At 62.0% G+C, this 22,629-nt stretch overlaps 2 protein-coding genes across 4 annotated transcripts in view; one reads left to right on the forward strand and one right to left on the reverse strand.

Annotated features, from left to right (window-relative positions):
- Positions 1-7,761, forward strand: part of FAM53B (family with sequence similarity 53 member B) — a 126,951-nt gene extending 119,190 nt beyond the window's left edge. For all 3 annotated transcript variants that reach the window (XM_018041181.1, XM_018041179.1, XM_018041180.1), the window contains exon 5: positions 3,720-7,761. In XM_018041181.1, the coding sequence (XP_017896670.1) occupies positions 3,720-4,034 (315 nt within the window). In that variant the 3' untranslated portion in view covers positions 4,035-7,761. The remainder of the gene's footprint in view (positions 1-3,719) is intronic.
- The window catches only part of LHPP (phospholysine phosphohistidine inorganic pyrophosphate phosphatase), a 128,008-nt gene continuing 116,463 nt past the window's right edge, over positions 11,085-22,629 (reverse strand). Inside the window, exon 7 of the mRNA XM_018041189.1 lies at positions 11,085-11,904. Within this exon, the coding sequence (XP_017896678.1) occupies positions 11,808-11,904 (97 nt within the window). The 3' untranslated portion in view covers positions 11,085-11,807. The remainder of the gene's footprint in view (positions 11,905-22,629) is intronic.

Genomic DNA, 22,629 nt, shown 5'->3' on the forward strand with positions numbered 1-22,629 from the left:
GATCTGATGGAAGCAGCTGGACTTTCAGGGCCCTACTCCAGAGTCACTCCAGACTCTCGGACTGGGGTGCTGACGAGTGTCTCCAGCCTCTAGCCTGAGGCCACATGGATGGTCCTCTCTGAGTTCTGTTACCTGGGCAGGCCTGTGCCCAAGTAGGCGGCCCAGCCCTGGGGCTAGGGCTGGGCTTCAAGAGAACAGAGCTTGGCGTAAGGGGACTGTCTGTCCCCGAGCAACCACTTCACGCTGGAATGATGTGTTCACACAGTGCTTTGAACTTGTCCTCAGCTTTGCCGCTTTCCCCAGAGGGGCGCCCAGGCCTCCGGCAGGCCCGTGTAACATTCTTCTATGGGTACTGAGATCTCGGGGAGTGTGAGCTGCCAGGAGAGGCGGGGTGGGACCCGGCCCCCAGAGCCTGGCAGGCGCAGTGCCACGCCCTGGATGTTGGTATAGGACGGGCTCTGCTGGCTTGGAACCTGGGCGGGACACACAACTGCCCCATTGTGACGGCCACATTCCTCCCCGGCAGGTGGGCCATGCCACCGGCTGGGACGCTCGGCAGAGGGGTCTTGGTTTTCACCGTGGCTGCAACAGCTGAGTTTTGAGTCAACAGTGTTTTCAAGGTGACACTGGCTTTGTGGCCAAGGAGGAGGTGCCTTTGAGGACTTTCAGAGGGTGAGGTCAGGGGCATCCTGGGGTTTGCTGTGACAACAGTCACCAACGAAACCTTGCAGCTTCTTGTCCTGCCTCAAAGCAGAAAGGACTCAGTTATTCCAGACAGCCAGAACAGGGGCGGGGGAGGGAGGGTGGTGCCCTTGGCCTACCCCTTGTTGGTTGGGGGGGCCATGGCCCAGAGGTTGGAGGGTCTTGTCTGAAGTCGTCAGGCCTGTGTGTGGCAGAACCTAGAGAGACAGCAGTCTCTCTGACCTCAGTCCTCTCCCGGGCACACTCGAGGCAGAAGCCACATCTCAGAAAGGCCCCAGCAAACCGGGGTCCCCAGCACCTTGCTGCTGGCGTGGCCGCTGTGTAACATGATTTGTGCCCAGACGCGCTGTCACAGCTGCTGTGAAGGCAGGCACTCGCTGCTCCCACCCCCCACCCCGCACCTTCCTCAGCACCTGGGGTCAGGCTGCTTGGCAGGCAGGACACTCAGGAGGAGTTCCGGAAGACCCCATTCTCATGGTACAGCTCCCAGGAAGCAGGGAGGCCCACTCAGGTCCTGCACACGGAGGGGAGCATCGTGGCCGTTCCCCCAGGGCTGCGAGCCCCAGGATCTCAGCCTCACCTGTGGCCCATTCGCAGCACACCAGGCTCACACTGGACACCACTGTCTCTAACTGGACTCACACGGCCACTCACCACCACTCCTTCCACTCCGCCACATCTATGGGGCGAGAGACCGTCTGGCCATGCTGGGGTTGAGATCAGGCTCCCCAGGGCCTCCCTCCTGGGCCTCCCTGCTGAGTCTGGGGTTTGATGCCCCTGCCTGGGCTGGGCCGTCTTTCCTCCCTTCTGTCCCCTACCCAGTTCTCCTCTTGTCCCGGCTCAGGTCTAGGCCCCTCCAGAGGGTGGCCGGGAGGTGGAGAGGCCTCAGGGGCCTCCCAGCTGGGGCTTTTCCCCACCCAGGTTTGTGTTCTGACCCTGGGGACATGAAGGATCTCGGGGGCCATTTTGCATGAGGAGCTGTCTCCCAGCAGCAGAGCAAACGTGCCCAGCGAGGACTTGGGCCCTCCGCGCCCCTAGGCTGGCTCCTGCTGGGGTCAGGGCCAGCATCGCAGGTCTGATGGGGAGCCTGGCTCTTCTCTCCTCAATCCCCCCAGCACCTCCTGACCCCCAGCCTGCCTTCTTCAGTTAATCAAAAGATTCCAGGACAAGCAGGCCCACGAGAATGGGTTCCTCCACGGCGCGGGCAGGAACAAGGAGAGAGCGCATGGCAGCCCCCGCCACCTCCCTCCAGAAAGAGCACCTTTTCTGTCCCATTTGCCCAGTCTGCTTCAACAGCTTGTTCGCCGTGACAGCCATTGGTTGTCTTTATTTCAAGTGAAAGTGTAGCTCAGTCGTGTCCGACTCTTTGCTACCCCGTGTACTGTAGCCTACCAGGCTCCTTCCTCCATGGGATTCTCCAGGCAAGAATACTGGAGTGGGTTGCTATTTCCTTCTCCAGGGGATCTTCCTGACCCAGGGATCGAACTGGGGTCTCCCGCATTGCGGGCAGACGCTTTAACCTCTGCGCCACCAGGGAAGCAGCAACACACAGACACTGCCGTCTGCGAATGGACCAGGGCCCTCGGGGACGGGCAGGCGGTGCTCCCCGCGTTCCCACCTCCCAAAGCCCGGTTCCCCCGCCGCTGCTGCCTCCGATGCCCCTCCCTTTCTGTCTCGTCCCTGGGAAGGGGCTGGGCTGCCTCTGGTCATGTCCGGGCTTTGTGCTCAGCCGTGAAAGCAGGCGTGTAGCTGGACCCACTTGTGCACAGTACTGGCTGCCCCCTCTTGTGAGTGTGTGGGGTCGCGTCCAAGATGTGGCTGCCACCAGCGGGCCCTAGGCTGCCTCCTCCGGGCCGCCACACGCACAGAGGCAGGGCTTGGCGGGTGCAGAGCTCTTGGCTCTTGCTGGGGCCTCAGATGGCCCTGCGGGACAGGTAGGGACCTCCTCTCACAGAGGACGCTGCCGAGGCCTAAGCATGGCTGGGGGCGGGGGGATCTGCCCGCGGCCCCCAGCTGTGAGCCCGGCCCCGCCCCCAGCGGGGCTGAGACACCCACCACCCGAGGGCCTGGGAGTCCAGGGCCCCGTGTGGAACCATGCACCACGTGAACGTCAGCCCCACCCCCCGGCCCATGTTCGTCCCCACTGCAGCGAGAGGGTGGCATGGCCCCCCCGCCGCGTCCCCTCTGCGCGCCAGTGCAGCCTGGCGGCATCTCCCTCTACGTCAGTGGGCCCACTCCTGCCATGTTCTTCCAACAGCTCAAGAGCCTCCCTCGGCCCGAAAAGACATGCTTTACGGAACCAGCATCACAGGGAATGATGCTGGGTCACTCCCTTCTTTCCACTGCAACGGTGTGATGAGGCACATTTGTGTCGCTGCGTCCAAACTGTTTTCTTGCAACAAAAATCCTAGAGGTGAACCTGCCACTCGGGGTTTGCAGGAAGGCTGTGCGTGAAGGCCTCTGAGCCTGCCCCACACCCTCCCTCCTGCACCACCACCACCCCCAGTCCCCCCAGAACTGGATGTTAGGCAGTTCGTGCTCTTTGCCCGTTTGTAGACAAATAACTGCATTTTGAGACGTCGCTGGTGGCTCAGACGGTAAAGCGTTTGCCTACAATGCAGGAGGCCTGGGTTCAATCCCTAGGTCGGGGAGATCCCCTGAGGAAGCCGATGGCACCCCACTCCAGTACTCTTGCCTGGAGAATCCCATGGACGGAGGAGCCTGGTGGGCTACAGCGCATGGGGCCGCAGAGTCGGACGCAACTGAGCAGCTTCAGTCCCTCACTCAACTACGTTTTGTGTCTCTTGATTAACATGGTGTTCACTGACCAGGGGCAGTTCTTCATGAGCTAACCAACAGCCCCTCTGTCCTTGCCCATGTTGCGGAGGGTGTTCCATCGCCTGGTGGGTCCACCATCAGGTAGCCCCCCGGGGGTCTTGGCCGGGCTGGTGGGTCGTTCAGTCCTTGGATTCCACGGGACTGTGACCCTTTGTGACCTGTGTCTGTCTTCCCCACAGAACTGTCAGACCTTCAGCAGTCTCAGCTGCCTGAACACAGGGACGGAGGACCGGAGCGCCCGCAGCCCCTTCGCCGTGCACACTGGCACCACCAGGTCCTGGGCCGCCCTGTTCTCGGCCCCCAGCACAGGGGGCAGGACGCCCGCCGGGACCCCGGTCCCCGAGCCTCTGCCCTCCTCCCTGGATGACCCACTGGCCTGCCGGGAGGAGCCGTGCTGCGAGGAGCCAGGCACAGCCTGGCGGGACCGTGGGGCCCGCAGCAGCCCCTGCTCCCTGGATGGCGAGCTGGACATCGAGCAGATAGAGAACAACTGAGGGGCCGCAGGCCCTGGCCGGGGGCGGGGGGTGGGATAGTGCATTCGAAGTGAGGGGCCTCCTCCTGCCTACACCCCCAGGTGCGGCGGCAGGCCCTCCTGGGAGCCCCACCCCTGGGCCTGATCCGAGCTTCCTGGGAGGCGGGCGTCAGGGCCCAGGAGCGAGCCCACCGCCTCCCCAAGATGCTGTCCCACCCGCGGGGGTCTGGGCTGCCCCCCACTCCCCGCCCTGCGGTACAGCATCTCAGCCTTTCACCAGCATGGCAGCCACGGTCCACAGAACCGCGGGGGCCGGGATGGGAGCTTCTCGGTCTCGGGCTCTGGCCCCCTTTAACTTGCGGCACATCGATGGGCACAGCACCCCAGCCTTGCCCGCTGGGCAGTCTCTCGGCGGTCTGCGCAGGGCTGTGGTTTCCACCCCCAACTGGGGTTTCCGCCTGAGGTCCGCACGCTGGCGTCACAGGCCTGCCCGCCCTCCTGCTCTCAGGTTTGGGTCGGGGGGGCCAGCCCTGCAGCGCCCTCCTCCCCTCGAGTGTGTATTCCGTGCCTTCTCTCCCAGGTCTCCCGCTCAGGCTCGGGAAGGCAGGGGAGGCTTCCTCGGTCAGTCATTAACACCAGAACCGTTCGGCCTTAATTCTGGGTGCAGGCGATGGGGCCGTGTGTGCCAGGTGGACTCCCGGGGTCCAGGGAACACCTTGGGGTTGGGGGAGTGCTCGTTAGAGGCCCGTCCAGTTGGTAGACATCTGGGGGCTCCATTGGCCGAGAAGGCGGAGGCGTGAGCCCCTCCCATGGTGTGGAGGTCCCAGCCCCGGGCTCTTTGCTGCTCCGGGGCTGGGGGCTGAAGTTGGCAGGGTCGGCAGCTGGCAGCCGCTGTCCATGACTGCCCTGCCACTGAGCAATGAGCTCAGTAGACACGGGCGAGTGGAGAGACATCCCCAGAGGAGGGCGGCCTTTTGAAAACGTTTCAGGGACAAGGGCCCTGTGCAGGTGCGCAGACCCAGGCCCTGGGCATGTTCCAGAGCTAGAGGGTGCCTGCCGGCCATTCTGGGCCTGGCCACCTACCAAGCACAGCCTCGTTGGTTGGGGGGATTTGGGGGGTTGCCACCTCCCTGCTACCGCCCCAACTGCAAGCACAGAGTGGGGTGCCCACACGCCCTTCCTGGCTCCCGGTGCCCCAGCAGAGACCCCCCCACCCCGGTCCACAAGGAGCCCCGACCCCGTGAGGCTTCTCTCCCAGACCACTCCTCCCCAGCCCCACTTTGCAGACACGCCCCACGGGGCTCTGGTTCCCCTGGAATCCAGCTTTCAGCGCTCAGCATCTTCTGCAGACAACAGCAGTGAGGGTCAGCTTATGAGCAAAGTGGCTCCTTTTCCCACAAGGCTCAGTCCATCCACGTGTCCCCTGCAGTGCGCTGCCGCGCGACAGAGGCACTCCAGGGAACCCTTTGGTCCCACTCACCTTCTACTGATGGCATAGCCCTCAGTGCTTGCAGGGGCTGAGGGCACATGGTTCTTTCTCTCCGCTGGAGAGAGACCAGGTTTGAGAAAATGTGACTTAAACCTTTACTTTTGGACATTCGAAGTGTGGTGGCTCAAGTTCTCATTTAGAGTTGGCTCTTTTTAAAAATCAGCTGTTTAAGATGCTTGCAGAAAACCCCAACTCCATGACCCGCCCCCCCGCCCCCTGAGATGGTGTCAGAAGCCACAGGTTAGAGAGCATCGCGGGCATCTGGGCACTGGACAGGTCCCACCAAAGGGCACAGCTCCCCTGGGAAGCCAGACCAGGCAGCTCGTTGTCTTTGAGCTGATCCATGGGACCCCGGGGCGTCCAGCAGCAGGTGGGTGGACAGGAGAGGATGTTCTGGCGCCTCCTAGCCTCAGGGAGCCTGGGTGGGAGGCATGATGCCTGACCCACACCAAGAGTGGCCACAGCGGGCACGCACCCCGGACTGCAGTCCTTCCCCTGGACGCCCTTCTCCGGGCCGGGAGGGGAGGCACGCAGTGGTGGGTGTCACAGGGCTGTAGTGCGTGTGGCCCCCTCGGACCCTGCCAGCCACCCCCCACCCCTTCTCAGGCCTGGTGGCAGGGAAGGACGAGCCGTGGCCCCACCCGCCCCATCTCCCTGCAGGCTGCTCCCGGGACCCGTGTGGCAGAAGGGCTCGCAGCCCAGGGCAGGGTTTGGCCCTTCCCAGCCTCCTAGGCCTCGCTTGGCTGTTCCTGCCCCCAGAGAAGCTCCCCGCCCAAGCCCACGACAGCAGCAAGGAGGGGAGAGGATGACCAGTGACCCCTCAGAGAAAGAGGCAGCTGTGGGGTGGCTTCATGTCCGTCTTCCCATCAGAGAGCAGCCCATCTGTCTATAGGAGGTACCGCCTGAGGTCCGTCTCCGCTCTGCTCCCCTGGTCTTGAAGGGAGACTCTCTCTGACCACCCTGGGGTGGAGGGTGGCAGGGTGTCCCTAGGGGGGGCAGCAGGCCAGCTGGTGCCTCTCCCCAGCCCTGAACCTCACTTCTGCTGGGACCCTGCCTCATGCAGCCCATGAACTCCTGCCTGTAAGGGGGAACTAAGGAAGTTCAGAGCCAGGAGGGAGGGCTGTGCCAGGCTGTCCACCTGCCCCAGGGGCCAGGAAGGACAAGAGCAGGGTCATGCATTTGAAGGGTGGGGGGCTTCCTGTTGGGGCACCCCCACTAAAGCCGCCAGACTAACAGAGGCCGCTGCCCATGGGGGCTAGGCCGGGTATTGGAGCTGCAGCCTCAGCGTTTACATTACTGCAAACCCTCTTGCCTTACTCGCGGTGGAGGCCAGGGCCAGTGCAGGGCCCACGGGCAGACACGACTCCCAGGCCCCTGGAGAGCTCGTGAAGATTTTCTCTCTCAGAAAGCCTTACTTTTCAACAAAATTTTTGTAGCAGGAAAAGTTTTTGTGAATTTGTATACGCCGAAAGAAATTTTAAAATGCAAAGTCCACCTTAGAAAGGAAACAAACCCATCATCCACAGGGGGCCCCAGAGCAAGGTGGGGGAGGGGTGGCCTGTGCGTTCCACACTCCAGCTGGTGCTGCCCGAGCCTCCAGCCCACGCCCTAGACAGACGCCCCACCACGGGCTCAAGTCTCGTGTGCCCTGGCCTGGAGGCAGAGATGACCGTGTCAGATCCCACGGCCTGGGGTGCAAGTGGTCCCCACGCCCCAGCTCTGGGGGCAGCAACCCAGCCAGGGCAGTGCCTCCATGTAAGCAATGGTGCTGCCTCTTGCCGCAGCCTCACGGGTGGCCAGACTCCTCCCGCTGGCACTTCTTTGAAGAGAAGAGAAAAAGATTTAATTAAAAAAAAAAAAAATCCCAGACTACAGCAGAGATCTTATACCTAGCTAGAATAGCCCGATCTTCTAGCATAGTCTCCTTGGCAAAGAAATTGTGTCCCAGTGTGGGGGCCCACGTCCCGGGCGCAGGTGCCTGCAGCTCGGCTGTCTCCGGGGTCACATGCGCTTTCCCAGCAGCACCCATTGGTGCCCTGGAGCTTCAGGAAGCGTGGTGGCCGGGAAACAGGCCGCGTCAGGCCTGGCCCCTGCCCGGGCGAAGCGCTGTGCAGGGACGGCGCCGGGTCTGCCCACCGCCACCCGCCGCAGCCTGCCCTTCGCGCAGGCCACGACTGTCTTGCACTAGGGCCGCTCTAGTCTCTCAGGAATCTGCTTGTTACTTTTACTGTGTAAATAAAGCTTCCTGATTCAGTACCCAGCTGCTGCGCGCTTTCTGTTGGGGGGATGGGGGGTGATGGATCAGAGGGTCGTGCCTCTGCTCTGGGCTGGCACAGGCAGAACCTGGGGCCTTTTTGTCCCCTCCAAGCCCCAGGTTCAGATCTGTAAAGTTGGGGGAGAGCTGATGTCTCAGTGCTCTCAAAAGCTTCTGGTGCAGGAGGCTGTGAACAACTGTGATGGGAGGGCTGGCCATGGTCACAGCTGTGATCCAGGGGGCCCCCAGCTCCGGGGCAGTCATTAGGGTGCATGTGTGTTTCAGGCGGAGGACCCCTGTTCCTCACTCCATCCAGGAGCCAGGGACCGCCCCCCCCCCCACACTGCCGTAATCCCCAAGTCAGGAGCACCGAGGGACCTGCTTGTCACAGAGCTGTCGTGAGCATGTCAGCTCAGCCCCAGTGGCACCCAGGCCAGGCCGCGCAGCCCTGATGCTATAGAGGGCCTGGCCTGAAAGTCCTGCTGGGTGCGGGGCCACCTGCCCACCAGGGTACCTTGGGAGGCGACACAGGCTGGGCCCTCCCTGCCCCGCAGAAGATGCACAGCTCAGATCTGCACCGCTCGTGCTGAGGGGTCAGCAGTGCACACAGCTCAGCCCAGAGTGGGCTCCTGTGCCTGGCCCCCAAGTCATGGACCCTTTGCTCACCAAGCTCAGGAGACCACGATGTTTGCAGCCTTGACAAATTTACAGAGGCTTCTGTAATTTCTAAGAAGCCAGGGTTGGCCCACGTCCTCTGACCACAGAGGCTATACCTAGAGATCTATTAGGTCCTAAGGACGCCCCCCCCCGACCCTGGGAATGAGCCACCAGAACACCCCACCCAGACTGTCCTTGTCTTCTGTTTAGCCGCTCTTCCTTTTTCAAACAGGCCCATGAATGTGCAGTTCATGAAGCAGGTGAGGCGAGGCTGAGGCTGGGGGTGGGAGGAGCCTCATGCCCTCCCCGGCAGCCTTGTTAGTCCCAAGGCCAGGGGCCCAGAGACCCTGCCTCATGCTCCCCATGACTGGCAGAGCAGGCTCCCCTAGAGTGGACCTGGATGGACCTACGACCCTAATAGCTCCTTACCCGCCCACCTCAGGCCACATCCGTGGCAGGGCTCGGGTCTGGTTACAGCACATCCCAGCTCAGCATCCCCCGTGGTGCCTCCCCAGGGGCGGGGGTGGCGGGGGACGCCACCTCGAGCACAAGCTCTGGGCCTGCTGTTGGGTCCGGCCCCACTGAGGACCACCCACAGCCAACAGGGGAACCATCCGTGGGCCACCAGGACATAGGCTGCCTCTGAGCAGCCTCCTCATGTGCAAACAGGGCTTGTAACATTCCTGGGGCTTAAGTGAGAGAATCAACACCCAAAAAACCCCAGGACCACCCTCCAGTACGGTGCGATCCCAACTGTTCAAACATTTATCTTCACGTGGAACGGGGTGGAAGGAAACGCACCCAAATGTTAACAGCAGTTGGGCTCCGAGAGGCTCTGGTTCCTGTCTGAACTTTTCTGTTGATGTTCCTATAATGACACATGTTGCTTTTATCATCTTACGTGTTAATTGCTCAGTCATATCTGACTGTCTGCGACTCCATGGACTGTAGCCCACCAGGCTCCTCTGTCCATGGGATTTCCCATACTGGAGTGGGTTGCCATTTCTGACTCCAGGGGATCTTCCTGACCCAGGGATGGAACTTGGGTCTCCCACATTGCAGGCAGATTCTTTACTGTCTGTTCAGTTCAGTCGCTCAGTCGTGTCTGACTCTTTGTGACCCCATGGACTGCAGCACGCCAGGCTTCCCTGTCCATCACCAACTCCCAGAGCTTACTCAAACTCATGTCCATTGAGTCGGTGATGCCATCCAACCATCTCATCCTCTGTCATCCCCTTCTCCTCCTGCCCTCAATCTTTCCCAGCATCAGGGTCTTGGACTTCCCTGGTGGCTCAGCTGGTAAAGAATCTGCCTGCAATGTGGGAGACCTGGGTTCAATCCCTGGGTCAGGAAGATCCTCTGGAGAAGGGAATGGCAACCCACTCCAGTATTCTTGCCTGGAGAATCCCATGGACAGAAGAGCCTGGGGTTGCAAAGTCCAGGGGTTGCAAAGAGTTGGGTGGCACTACTGAGTGAGCAACAGCACACACGCAGAAAGTGGCTGAGGCTCAGGTGGTACACGGCTGCCCCAGAGTAGGGCTGGACCTCGATCCTGAAAGACACTACATCTCCAGGGGGAAGACGCCAGGGCGCCCCTCGCCTGGAAAGTCACAGCCACCGGGTCCACCACAGGCCACCCCCCGTGGAGGGACTGTGGAAAGGACCAGAAAGGGCCTGGGATGCAGAGTCAGACTTTGATTCGAGCACCTCAGTTTCCTTTCCTGTAAAAGGGGGAGGTGACAGTGTCCACTTCACTGAACCCACAGCTCAGGGCGGGAGGTGGTATGTTCTCTGCCCAAAGCAGGGGTCTGCACCTGCTGTTCCTCTGACACCCTGTGTCCCACTCCTGGGCAGCAGCTTGCAAAGTGGGAACCACCAGCCGCCTTCCTCCAGAGCCCCATTAACCCTGGCTGCAGGCCCCTGCCGAGGACAGCGGGCAAGGGTGGCCCACGAAAAGGGCAAAATGAAAAAAGGGAACAAGCCGAACGGGAGGCTGCCAGCCTGCTCCCTCACAGTCACCCTCCGAGCCCCAGTGAATCACAGCCACCTCGTGCCTGCCTATAGCACCCAGCTCGTCGCCTAAAGAGCTGGGATTAGGGGACCCCCTCCAGGGGCAGGGCATCTGCCTATTTTCCAGCTGATAGGCCAAATGCCCTGCCTCCCTCGCAAGCCAACACCACCAGCCTGACCAGTGACCTCTCATTTCCATGAGAAGACCCAGCACCATCTTTCTAATCCTGATTTAACAGGCCAGGGGACTCGGATTCAGGCAGAGCGTTTTATCATCACCTGCCTTTGTCTCATGGGAGTCCTGTCCTGGAGGACTCATGAGCTCTTTTTTGAGAAGTCTCCCAAGATCTGTCAGTGGCTTCTGGACGGATTTGGGGAGAAAAAGAACAATCAAGTTATCCGTCCTGCTGACTGATTCTGAAACCTGAAACCTGGGCAGTGGGTGAATTCAGAAAGCCTGCAGCTCACCACCCTGAGCGGAGGCCCATGCTTGCCCATCCACTTGGTCCCCATGGGGCCTCAGTGTACCCCCTCTGCTGAATGAAGGGCTTGAGGCAGGCGAGGTATCTCGGGGCACAGGCCCTCTGATGTGTAGGGGTTCAAGTCCAGGGTGGGATCAGGGATGGTCCTCCCAGCCCCCGAGCAGTTAGAGCCTGAGTTACTACAGGTCAGGGCGGAGTTTATTTCACCATTAATTTCCTGGGGGTGACAAGTCTACAGAGTTAAGGCTCCAGCAGGTACCCTCCACCCGCAACCTGGCGTCCACAGGTTCGAGTTCTCACGCTGAAGCACGGCAGAGTGGCCCTGGGAGCCACTGTTTTGGCTTCAGAGGGGATGGGATGGGGAGAGGGGCTGCATGGTTTGGGAGGTGCATGGGTAGTGCTGAGTGCCCACTCTGACACTGGGTGGGGGCTGGAGCCGCCGGGCAGTCCCGAGGAGCCTGGTTCAGCTCTGCCTGCAAGGACAGTGCCCGGGAGACCCCTGCTTCCTCCAGGCGCCTCCCTAAAGCACAGGGACTGTTCACTCAAAGACAGTGGCCAAACGCCTGATTGGACTCAGGCGTTTAAAGGACGTGGTGTGAATAGAGAGAGGGTAGGTGTGGGCATTCAACAAGTCTGCCCACCTCTTGACTTCCAGAGGGACAAATAGATGGGATGGGCCATCAGCGGGGATCAAACTCCCCCCAGGAGGCTGGGAGATGTGTCTGGGGAGGGTGAGGGGAGGAGGGGGTCAGTAGAGGGAGACAGAGGAGGAGCTGGTGGCTCAGGGGCCCAGAACTGCCTGGCTGGCACCCTCTTGCCTGCTTGTCCAGGGCCGGGGGCAGCACCCTGGTGGTCTGGGCCCGGGGCAGGGTGGCAGGAGGCGGGGCCCTCCCAGAAGGCCCGTCACTTGTTTGCGTGCTGCAGCAGCAGGTCCACGGCCTCCGCGAGGTTGTCCACGTATCCATCAGCCTTGACTTCCGGATGGTGCTCGTCGCTGGGCCTGGAGGGCAGGATGGTGGGTTAGCCAGTCAGTAACCCCTTGGTGGCCCTCTGAGGTCACTGCCTTCCCAGCTTCCAGCACAGGCCCGGCCTCGCCCTCGGGAGAGTTCCAGGCCCTTCTGCGTCCCATCAGGCTGGGCTGGCCTTGGCCGGTGCAGTCCCTGTCCTCCCCATGCCCGAGTCCTGGCCACCCCAACTCAGAAGCACCCAGGCCTCGCTCTGCCCGGACTCTTCCCTGAGCCCCTCCTGTGGGTAGCTTGCTCAGAGCCCCGTGGCAGAGTGGCCGCTGGCCCCTGCTCCATCCATGCTGCCAGCAGAAGCATCATGCCCCGGACAGCGGGGCCCTGAGCTCCGTCCTGCTCCAGGTTTCCCACCCAGACCCCGGGGTGGGTGGGGGGCCCATGAACCCCCCAGAGGCTGCACCACCCAGCAGAGGAAGGCTCCTTGCAAAGCTGCTCTCCAGCTGAGATCTGGGGGGCGAGGATGCCCAAACCCTGCATCTGCGCCCTCCTCTATTCCCCGAGGTCCCGCTGGACGCAGAGAACAAGGGCAGTGAGGCCACACGATGAGGGCGGGTGTCCACGGGGCCCCCACACCTCATGCGGGGGCTGCAGGCTGAGCCAGGCTCCCAGCAGAAGTGGGATGGGGAAGGGAACTAACGGGACTGCAGCCTTAGTTCCAGGAGGGGGCAGGGGCTCGGGGTGGGCTCCTGGGGACGACCCCCGGAGCCTTGACAGTTGTGGGAGCAGCCTGGAGGGCGAGCTATCAACTGGAGTGTGGGGCCCTGGTGACAGGAAGGCACCCCCTCAACACTGCTCGTGGGCTGGAGATTGGTGGCAGGGGCGGGGCGGGGGGACACCCTGGTGCAGCATCCCACGTGGAGGGGCTGCTGCTGGCATCACCCGAAGGTCTGAGCCAAGCACCCTGGGCAAGCACGAGAGCACACCCACCCAGTAGTGGGGCTGCCACCTCGGACGCCCCCTGGGAAGAAGTGGCTGAAGTGGGTTCTGACAACATCCTAAAAGTCAGGTTGCCCCTTTGTAAAGTTTTTATATTGAAAAAGCACTTGACCCTAAAATGGCCATCCTGAGCAAAGGCCATGGAATTAAAAGATGCTTGCTCCTTGGAAGGAAAGTTATGACTAACCTAGACAGCACATTAAAAAGCAGAGACATTACTTTGTCAACAAAGGTCTGTCTAGTCAAAGCTACGGTTTTTCCGGTAGTCATGAATAGATGTGGGAGTTGGACCATAGAGAAAGCTGAGCACCAAAGAATTGATGCTTTTGAACTGTGGTGTTGGAGAAAACTCTTGAGAGTCCCTTGGACTGCAAGGAGATCCAACCAGTCCATCCTAAAGGATGGATATTCTTTGGAAGGAATATTCTGAATATTCTTTGGAAGGACTGATGTTGAAGCTGAAACTCCAATCCTTTGGCCACCTGATGCGAAGAACTGACTCATTGGAAAAGACCCTGATGCTGGGAAAGACTGAAGGCAGGAGGAGAAGGGGAGGACAGAGGATGAGACAGCTGGATGGCATCACCAACTCAATGGACATGAGTTTGAGCAAACTCCGGGAATTGGTAATGGACAGGGAGGCCTGGCATGCTGCAGTCCATGGGGTTACAAAGAGTCAAACACCACTGAGCACCTGAACTGAACTGAGCAAAGGCACCTTTTGCGGGGGCTGGAGGGGGGTGAGTTTGCCGCGTGGCTTGTGGGATCCTAGCCTCCCTGACCAGGGATCGAACCTGTGCCCCCTACAGTGGCATCATGGAGTCCTAACCTCTGGACCGTCAGGGGCGTCCCAGGCACATTCTCTTTCAGCCCGGTGGCCTGGAGGCCTTCTGCCCAGGGCTGCTGAGACCTGAGAGGGGCAGGGATGTGGGAGCGGGAAGTGTGGATGCTCCTTACGACCGAGGAGGCCCGCCTTTGACTCTGCCCTGTCCCCCTCCCCAGGGCCTCTGCTCACTTGCCCACCCTCTTGTATGGGCTGAGGCCACTTCTCTGCCTGCTGCAGCCCTGCCCCCAGGCACAGCCCTCACCCATCTCCCATCCTCTTCTTCTTCCGTCCCCGGGGTGGAAGCAGGTGACAAAATGGGGGATCAGAGAGGTTCAGAGACTTGCTCGAGGTCACACAGCAGGGAGGGCAGACCCAGATCTGACCCGGTTTTTCTGACTCCCGGCCTGATTCTGGGTGCCGGAGCCTCCAGGCGTGTGGGTACACATGTTTCTACCCCTCCAGGAAGGCCCCCGTGGGCAGCGCCTCGTCCAAGCAGAGGCCACCTGCAGGTGCCAAGGCCGGCAGGCATGGGCATCGCTCCTAGTCTTCTCAAGTGTGACAAGCACACAACGACCCTCGCCCTTGCCCGCAGATCAGCAACTCTTGCGTCAGTGGAGGTATTTAAGGGATTATTATTTAGCTCTTGCCAGATCCAAACATCTAGTGAACACGGGAATTTAAGACCCAAATTACCCGGTGTTGGTGCTGAAATCCGTGCTTGTTAACTCGAAAAGTTGTACGTGGCACACACTCTGGACAATGGTGTTGGCACCTATTTGTGAGCCACGAGTCCACTCTAGGCAGGCAACACAACAAAAGAGCATCGGCATGTTCACCAAGAACACGTGCTAGAATGTTCCCGGCGTCTTCGGTCATAATGGGAAAAAAGGTGGAAACTGCCCAAATGTCCATCAACGGGGTAGCACGTGCACACGTCCAAGGGCCCAGGACACCACCACCACCCACAGTGAGCCCCCCCCGGCTGCCAGGCTGCCCCCACAGACATCGCGACGGGTGCAAGAAGCTGGGCTCAAGGAACCCAGGCTTGAGTTGGTTCCCTGTTCGTGTCAAGTTCCAGAGTGGGTAATGCCAGTCTCCCGGGCAGAGGCCAGAAGACGGTTTCCTCTTGGGGGATGGGGTTCTAGATCCTGACCCAGGTGGTGATTACGGGGGTGGCTCATGGCGGAAAGAGCATCGCACTGTTCACGTTCCGTGCACTTGACACGCATGTAAAACACACTTGGGTCACGCTTGAGGTATTTTTACCTTGAAAGTTTAACTAAAAAGTCGCATATAAACTCACATCTTCCACGTGTGCATGCTCAGTTGCTTCAGCCATGTCCTGACTCTGCAACCCTGTGGACTGTGGCCCGCCAGGCTCCTCTGTCCATGGGGATTCTCCAGGCAAGAATCCTGGAGTGGGCTGCCATTTCCTCCTCCAGGGGATCCTCCCGACCCGGGGATCGAACCCGCGTCTCCTGCACCTCCTGTGCTGGCAGGTGGATTCTCGATCACCCGGGAAGCCCAAACTCACACATAGAGGCGTCTGTTTCCCATCGTGGCGGTTGTTCTCTGTGGCCCATGGATCAAACCGTACCAGCAGCCTGTTTTTGTACAGCACTAGAGCTAAGAATGGTTTCTACATATTTAAAAGTTGTGAAAAGCAGAGAACGCAGAGCACATGGCCCACAAGCCTCAAGCCGCTGCCTCCTGGGCCTCCCCAGCAAAGGCTCGTGGGCCCCTGGCTCTGGCCGTCCTCCCTCCAGGGCCCCTCCCTTCCCATTCCCCCAGGGAGGGGAACTCATGGCCTCCCAGTGGGTCTGGGGTCTCTGCGGACAGCCCTTCCTGCAGGAGGGTCTTCCTCCTTGGAACTCGGGGCTCTCCGCCCAGGCCCTCCTAGGGTGCAGACAACCCCTCCCCTGAACATACTGAGGGATGCCCCCTTTGCTCAGGTCTTTTCGAAGTAGGCGGGTGAGGGACTCCTCTCTGGGCAGCTCCCCCTGAGATGGGAGCGGCCTGGCCCAGGGCGCAGCAAGCTGGGCCCTGAGAGATGGAGACGGAGCTCCTGAACGGGCAGCAGACCCACTGCGACAAACCGCCCCTCTGCCTCAGTTTCCTCATTGGTGGGCTGAGCACAGCACAGCTCTACCCCTCACCCACCTGGTGCCCACCAGTGAGCTGGCACACCTCCGAGCGTGGAGTCCCTAGCCTCTGGATGGGGGGTGCTCCTGGGAGGCATGCAGAGACACACATGGCTGGAGGGGGCAGGCCCAGAGGCAGATTCGGCACCAAGATCACGGCCAGTGAGGACTCGGCCAGCTGCTGGGAGCGGGCCAGGCAGGGAGACTGGTGGGGGGCAGACAGATGGCACGAACGGATGGAGACCCATCAGCGTGCGAGGTACAGGGAAGACAGTGAGCTGGGTGAGGGGGGGCAGCATTGCAGGGGGGGCCAGGGGGTGGGGCTGGCAGGGAGGCAGGACCCGAGGGGACATCCCGTCACATGCTCAGCCTGTGTGCGCGAGGCTGCGGCTCTACACCGCGCAGAGGGCGGCCCTGAGGCCCAGCTCACTGACGTGTGGGGGTGCCCAGCCCCCACTCAGGAGGAGGCTGTCAGGGAGGGGGATGTCTTCAGGCCATGCCCGCCCAGGTGCTGACACCCGCTGTGCCCTCTCTGTGTGCCCCTCAAAGTCAGATCCCTGACCTTTCTCTCCACCGCGATGGGGTGGGGGTGGCGGGCAGAGCGTCCTCAAAGCAGAGTGCAACCTCTTCCAGCAAACACCCCCCCCACCGAGTCTTCATCTCCCATCCTCGCCGGGGTGGCTGGCCCCAGGACTGCTCGCCTCGGACCTTCTCCAGCCCCCAGGCCAGGTTCACTGTCCAGTCGAACCAACTCCACCCCGAGGGGGAACAGATGCCTCCTAATGAGATCCTAGGCAGCCCCACGTGGCATGCAGTACAAGCCGAGATGGGTACGCGGCTAATTATGCTTAATTACATATAATTTGAATTCAAGAATCCATTAAAAGAAAGGATTGCATTAGCAGCCAGCCGCTGTTTGCCAACACACAGAGGAAATCGTGGACTTTCATGTCGTAATTACGTGACGCTGCCGTGGGCCGCGGCTGGCTCTCCCGGGGGCCCCAGTCCAGGCCCGCCCGCCCTGAGGCCCCCGACGCCGCTACGCCTGGCCGAACTGGTCGGGAGAAGACTACAAGCTATGCCCGATGGTGATCTGTGACCCTTGGGGCCTCAAAGAGGTCACACTACAGAAGCTGAACCAAGAAGCCCAGCAGAGACATGCCCTTTGGCAGTGGGAACAGAAGCAGAGGGTGACGGACAAAGGGGCTGAGAGACACCCCTGGCCTTTGAGCAGGCCCTGCTCGGGCAGCGCTGGATGTGCTGGGGAGGAAGGGGGGAGGCGGGAGGACTGAGAGAGGGGAAGACTGAGGGGGTGAGGACTGAGAGGGGGAGGACTGGGGGAGCTGGGGGGGAGGACTGAGAGGGAGGACTGCGAGGAGGGAGGACTGTGAGGGGGAGGATTTCAAGGGGTGAGGACTGGGAGGGGGAGGACTTGGAGGGGTGAGGACTGGGAGGGGGGAGGACTTAGAGGCAGGAGGACTGCGAGGCAGGAGGACTGAGAGGGGGAGGACTGGGAGGTGGAAGGACAGAGGGGTGAGGACTGGGAGGAGGAGGACTTGGAGGGGGAGGACTGGGAGGGGGAGGACTGAGAGGCAGGAGGACTGTGAGGGGGAGGACTTGGAGGGGTGAGGACTGGGAGGGGGAGGACTTGGAGGGGTGAGGACTGGGGGGGAGGACTTGGAGGGGTGAGGACTGGGAGGGGGAGGACTTGGAGGGGGGAGGACTGAGAGGGGGAGGACTGGGAGGTAGGAGGACTGAGAGGAGGGTTGAGAGGGGAGGACTGGGAGGCAGGAGGACTGAGAGGGGGAGGACTGGGAGGGGGAGGAATGAGAGGCGGGAGGACTGGGAAGCAGGAAGACTGGGAGGCAGACTGAGGGGGGGAGGACTGGGGGAGGAGGACTGGAGGGAGGACTGAGAGGGGGAGGCGGGGGCGGGAGGACTGAGAGGCGGGAGGACTGGGAGGGGGAGGACTGGAGAGGCGGGAGGACTGGGAGGGGGAGGACTGGGGAGGCAGGGAGGACTGGAGGGCGGAGGACTGGGATGAGGCTGGGAGGGGACTGTAGAGGCAGGAGGACTGCGAGGGGAGGACTGAGAGGGGAGGACTGGGAGGTGGAAGGACAGAGGGGGAGGACTGGGAGGAGGAGGACTTGGAGGGAGGACTGGGGGGGGAGGACTGAGAGGCAGGAGGACTGTGAGGGGGGATTGGAGGGGGAGGACTGGGAGGGGGAGGACTTGGAGGGGTGAGGACTGGGGGGAGGACTTGGAGGGGTGAGGACTGGGAGGGGGAGGACTTGGAGGGGGGAGGACTGAGAGGGGGAGGACTGGGAGGTAGGAGGACTGAGAGGAGGGTGAGAGGGAGGACTGGGAGGCAGGAGGACTGAGAGGGGGAGGACTGGGAGGGGGAGGAATGAGAGGCGGGAGGACTGGGAAGCAGGAAGACTGGGAGGCAGACTGAGGGGGGGGGACTGGGAGGCAGGAGGACTGGGGGAGGACTGAGAGGGGAGGACTGGGAGGCGGGAGGACTGAGAGGCGGAGGACTGGGAGGGGAGGACTGGGAGGCAGGAGGACTGAGAGGGGAGGACTGGGAGGGGGAGGACTGAGGGGGAGGACTGGGAGGTGGGAGGACTGAGAGGGGGAGGACTGGGAGGCAGGAGGACTGGGAGGCGGGAGGACTGCGAGGCGGGAGGAGTGAGATAGGAGTAGAGAAGAGACCGACGGGCAGACAGGGACACATGCACCCGGGAAAAGAGGACGAGGAGGGAGGAGAGAGAAAGTGAGTCAGACAGAGAGAAAGAAAACAGAGGGAAAAGGGGGGAGACAGCAGGGGGCAGAGAGACCCTCGGGTGGGGAGCAGAGAGGGACAGGTGGAGGGAGGAAGGTAAGAAAGAGAAACGGAACACGGAAGCATGGCAGAGCAGACACCAGAGTCCCCGAGCCCCTCTCCCCCCTGGGGGTTTAGGAGAGGCCCCTCTCTGTACCCTGAGGCTCGGCTGGGTACATGCTCTCCCACACCTCCATCCACACTACGTCCCAGAAAGGCACGATCGCCAGGTCCTGCTCCACCTGCAAACTCCTACTCATCCTTCGAAGCCTCACCCACTTGCTCCCGTCTCCAACTCTATGCTCCGTAGCAAGCTGCTCTCTTTTCTGAGCACCCAGAACTTGCCCCCCTGCCCCCAACTCTCATACCATGCTGGCCGAGCACCAGCTGACCTGAGCTGCCTAGAAGGAGGGGCCGGGCTTCCTGCCCCGGTGACCACCCACGTGGGCCACACAGGCACCCAGGAAGGATCTGCCAACCAGTAAATGAACAAGGCCCCCACCCAGACGGGCACCCCGCCTGCTAGTTATTCCGCCCCTCACGCCCCGTGAGCGAGAGGAGGAGGCAACGGCAGAGGCAGAGAACAAGGCTAATCTGTGTCAGCCTGGACAGCTTCACAGGGCCCATCTTTGTACCGGCCCACCGAACATGGCGGCTGGACGCCCAGCAGAGGAGCCCAGCAAGGCACAGTCGCCACATCCGCCTCCTCCTCCCTGGTTCCGCTGACCAAGGGGACCTCCCTGTGACATTCTCGAGGACACAGGGCCACCCGCCCCCACCCTCCCCCACCCCCCAGCCCGGTCTGCTCCAGGACAGGGCTGGGCAGAGACCAGAGGCCACGGCGCTGCCCGTACTGGGCGTGGCGTGCGTCCTTCTCTGGATGGTTTTGGAAGCACTGGCCGCACCCCGGGTGGCCAAGGGCTGGGCGCTAGGGCAGGCTGGCCGGTCACGTGGATTCGAGGAACCGGGCCCTGGCTCCAGGGCGAGTGACCCAGTCGAGGCTGACGCCAACTCCGGGCTGTGCTGATGAAGTTGGAAGAAAAGGGCAGAGAGGGCCTTGGTTTGTGGGCCGGAGGTGACAAGGCGGAGCCAAGGTTGTCTTTCCAGCTGAGCCGTTGGAGTCCAAGACCCCGGGGGCCTGAACGCCTGTTCCTAAGATGGTACAGGCCAGCGCATAGCCTCCTGTAGACGCCAGGGGGTGCATGCCAGGACCTGCTTCCACCTGCCCTCATCCACTTTCTTCTGAGGGCAGGTGATGAGATCCCCATCACCGGCCATGGTCCAAAGATGGATGGGGCTTCTCACAGTCCACCTGCTGGCCCAGGATGCTCGCCGTCCAGAGAGCAGTTTGCTAGGACCCAGAGGGGCAAGCCAGTGATCCCCGGCCTGCGCCAGCTGCTGGCAGGTGCGACCTCACGGTGGGGCGGCCCGGGAGGGTGCTCCTGGCCACAGATCTCAGAGGTGGGGTGGGGTGGGGCGGGGTGGGGTGGGCCCAGACCCAGGCTGACACCCCAGGCACCTGGTTTAGTCCTGCTGTGGATGGAGAAACTGAGGCAGGAGCTGGTCTCTGCAGAGCCTGAGCCTGGAGCCTGCCAAGAGCCGCCGAGCCCTCCTTCACACCGGGACTCCGACTCAGTCCCTGCTTGCAAGGAAGGCACCTCGGAGACGAGGACCCCCGCCCTCCGTCATCCTGCCTGGACCGCTTGTGGGCTCCAGGCGTGGATCCCTGGCCTCACTCAGAAACCAGCCCGGGCCTCAGGCGTGTGTGTCAGAGCCCCACCCACCACACCCTTGGCTTCCCTGGCCTCTGGGTCCTCCACTGCCCGCCCTCCGTCTCACCTGTCTGGGCCCAGCCTCGGTGGAGCAGAGCAGCCTGGAGCCCCCCGCGCCCCTCCTCCCGCCCCTCGGTCACCCAACCCACTCATGCAGACGGTGGGGGGGCCCCCTCTGGACACCTTAAAATCACATGGTGGGTAATATACTGAAATAAAAACCCAGGCTTAGACAGTCCTGGCCTCAGGCCCCTCTGAGAACCTCCCGGGGCTCCCTGGCCTGAAGGCAGACGGTGACACACTTCTACTGACTGAGCCTCCCTGAGGTCAGAGCTCTGCTGGAGGGTGGGGGTGGGGGAACGCCCCAGGGGCCTTCTTTCCTGGCAGGTGCCTGGGCCTCCCCTGTCCGTCTGGCTGTCTGCTCCTCTGTAAGGGGCAATGGGGTGGGATGGGGAGGAAAAGCTTCCCCCAGAGTATCCCCTCCCCATGGAGGCTTTGTGTAAATGACAAAGAGGTGCACCCAGGTGAGCCAGGCCCCTTGGGGACCCAACTGTGGAGCCTGGAGCTGACATCACAGGGGGATGGGCAGGGGCACAGCGGGTTGGCTGCCTCCCCTGACCCTCCCTGCAGCCTCTGCTTGTAGGAGGATCTAAAGATGGGGGAGGGTCCCGGGTCCACCAGCTGGAAGACACCAGCTGTGCGTGTGCACATGTGGGCTGGGGCGGGAGAGGGGCGCGCAGGGGTGCCCCCCAGAGAGAAGAGAGGGTCACACCTGTGTTGAGCACCTTGCAGCCTCGGCCATTTCCCGGACGCCCCCTCTCCTTCAGGCATGTGGCGCCCCAGGGCCCAGAACCCCACTCAGGATGGCTGAGCCCTTCTCCAGCTGGGAAGGACCAGGAGTCTCTCCCACCAGGAGGAGGCATTGCTGGACCTGGTGTGTGAACTGAGGCTGCAGAGGAACCTGCCACTGACTCGAGGGCCCACCTCGCCCGCAGGCAGGTTCCAGGATGTAGGCAAAGCTCATCGGGCTGGGGGCATGGGTGAGCCACAGACATTGCACCACAAGGCCAGGGGGATAGCTGGGCACCGGACCCGCGGCTGCTGCAGGCAGGCTTCGAGGAGCGCCTCCCATGTTCCCTGCACGACGGCCCACGATGGGGGGTGGGGGTGGGGGGAGCCTGCCCACAGTCACAGGCAGGGAATGGCAGCACTGGGACCTCAATCCTGTGTGTCCGGATTTAAACACAGGCTCTCACTCTAGTGATTCTGCCCCTGGCACACGGGACAGACAGTGCGTCTGGGAATTGCTGATGTGCTGGCTGATCTCCGGCCAGGCCAAGAGGCCCGTGGGCAGGGGGCACCCCGGCCTCTGGGCTAGCCCCCGGCCGGAGGTGGGCCCCAGGAAGGGTCTGCTGCCTTTGGCTAACGCCCAGAGGACAGCAGGGTGTTTGTGAGACACCAATGAGGGAAAGAACTGCACAGTCCACCCTGGAGCTGCAGAGCACCACCCCGCCCCCCACCCCTCATGGCAGACCCCAGAACTCCTGAGCTGGGCCTGCGGCGCCCGGTGCCCAGGCCAGGCCTGTTTCACCCAGGAGGAACCAGGCAGAGGGCAGTGGGGGTCCGAGCTGTGGACCCTGGCATCTGCCCTGGGGCCCCTCTGCCCACAGGAAGGAAACGGGCCTGTTTATGGGTGTTTCAGCCTGGTGGTACCTTTTCAACCAGAACTGACCTGATGCGCTAGCTGTTTCCTGTGAGGTTCTCCCTGCCCGGTGGCTGCGGGCACCTGGCGTGCTGAGAACGGAGTTGGGGCTTGCAGACGTGAGTGGGTGGTGCCGCATGGCCGCCCGCTGGCCCGTTCGCAGACTCGAGAGGCTTCCTCATGCTGACAAACGAGGTCCCCTGACCTCCAACCCTGGCCGGAGCCCCTGCCTCGGCCTTTGCCCGATGCATAAGCACAGCGAGGCCAGAGTCACCAACCGGGGACCCCTGGATGTGTCCGGGTGGGGCCCACGTAAGAGTGTTTTGAGAACAGGAGCTGGCAACTTGACTTCGTTTGAAAATCTGAAAGACTCCTAAGCCTGGGCTGGGGATTCCATAGGCAAGGCCAGCGGATACCGCGTGGCAGCCACTCCCTGGAGTGGGCGAGCGGCTTCTGGTTCACCACACTCCCCACCACTCCCTATCGTCTCCCCATTCTTAGACCA

The sequence above is a fragment of the Capra hircus genome, chromosome 26 (assembly GCF_001704415.2).
Source record: "Capra hircus breed San Clemente chromosome 26, ASM170441v1, whole genome shotgun sequence".
In the NCBI taxonomy this organism is placed as follows: domain Eukaryota; kingdom Metazoa; phylum Chordata; class Mammalia; order Artiodactyla; family Bovidae; genus Capra; species Capra hircus.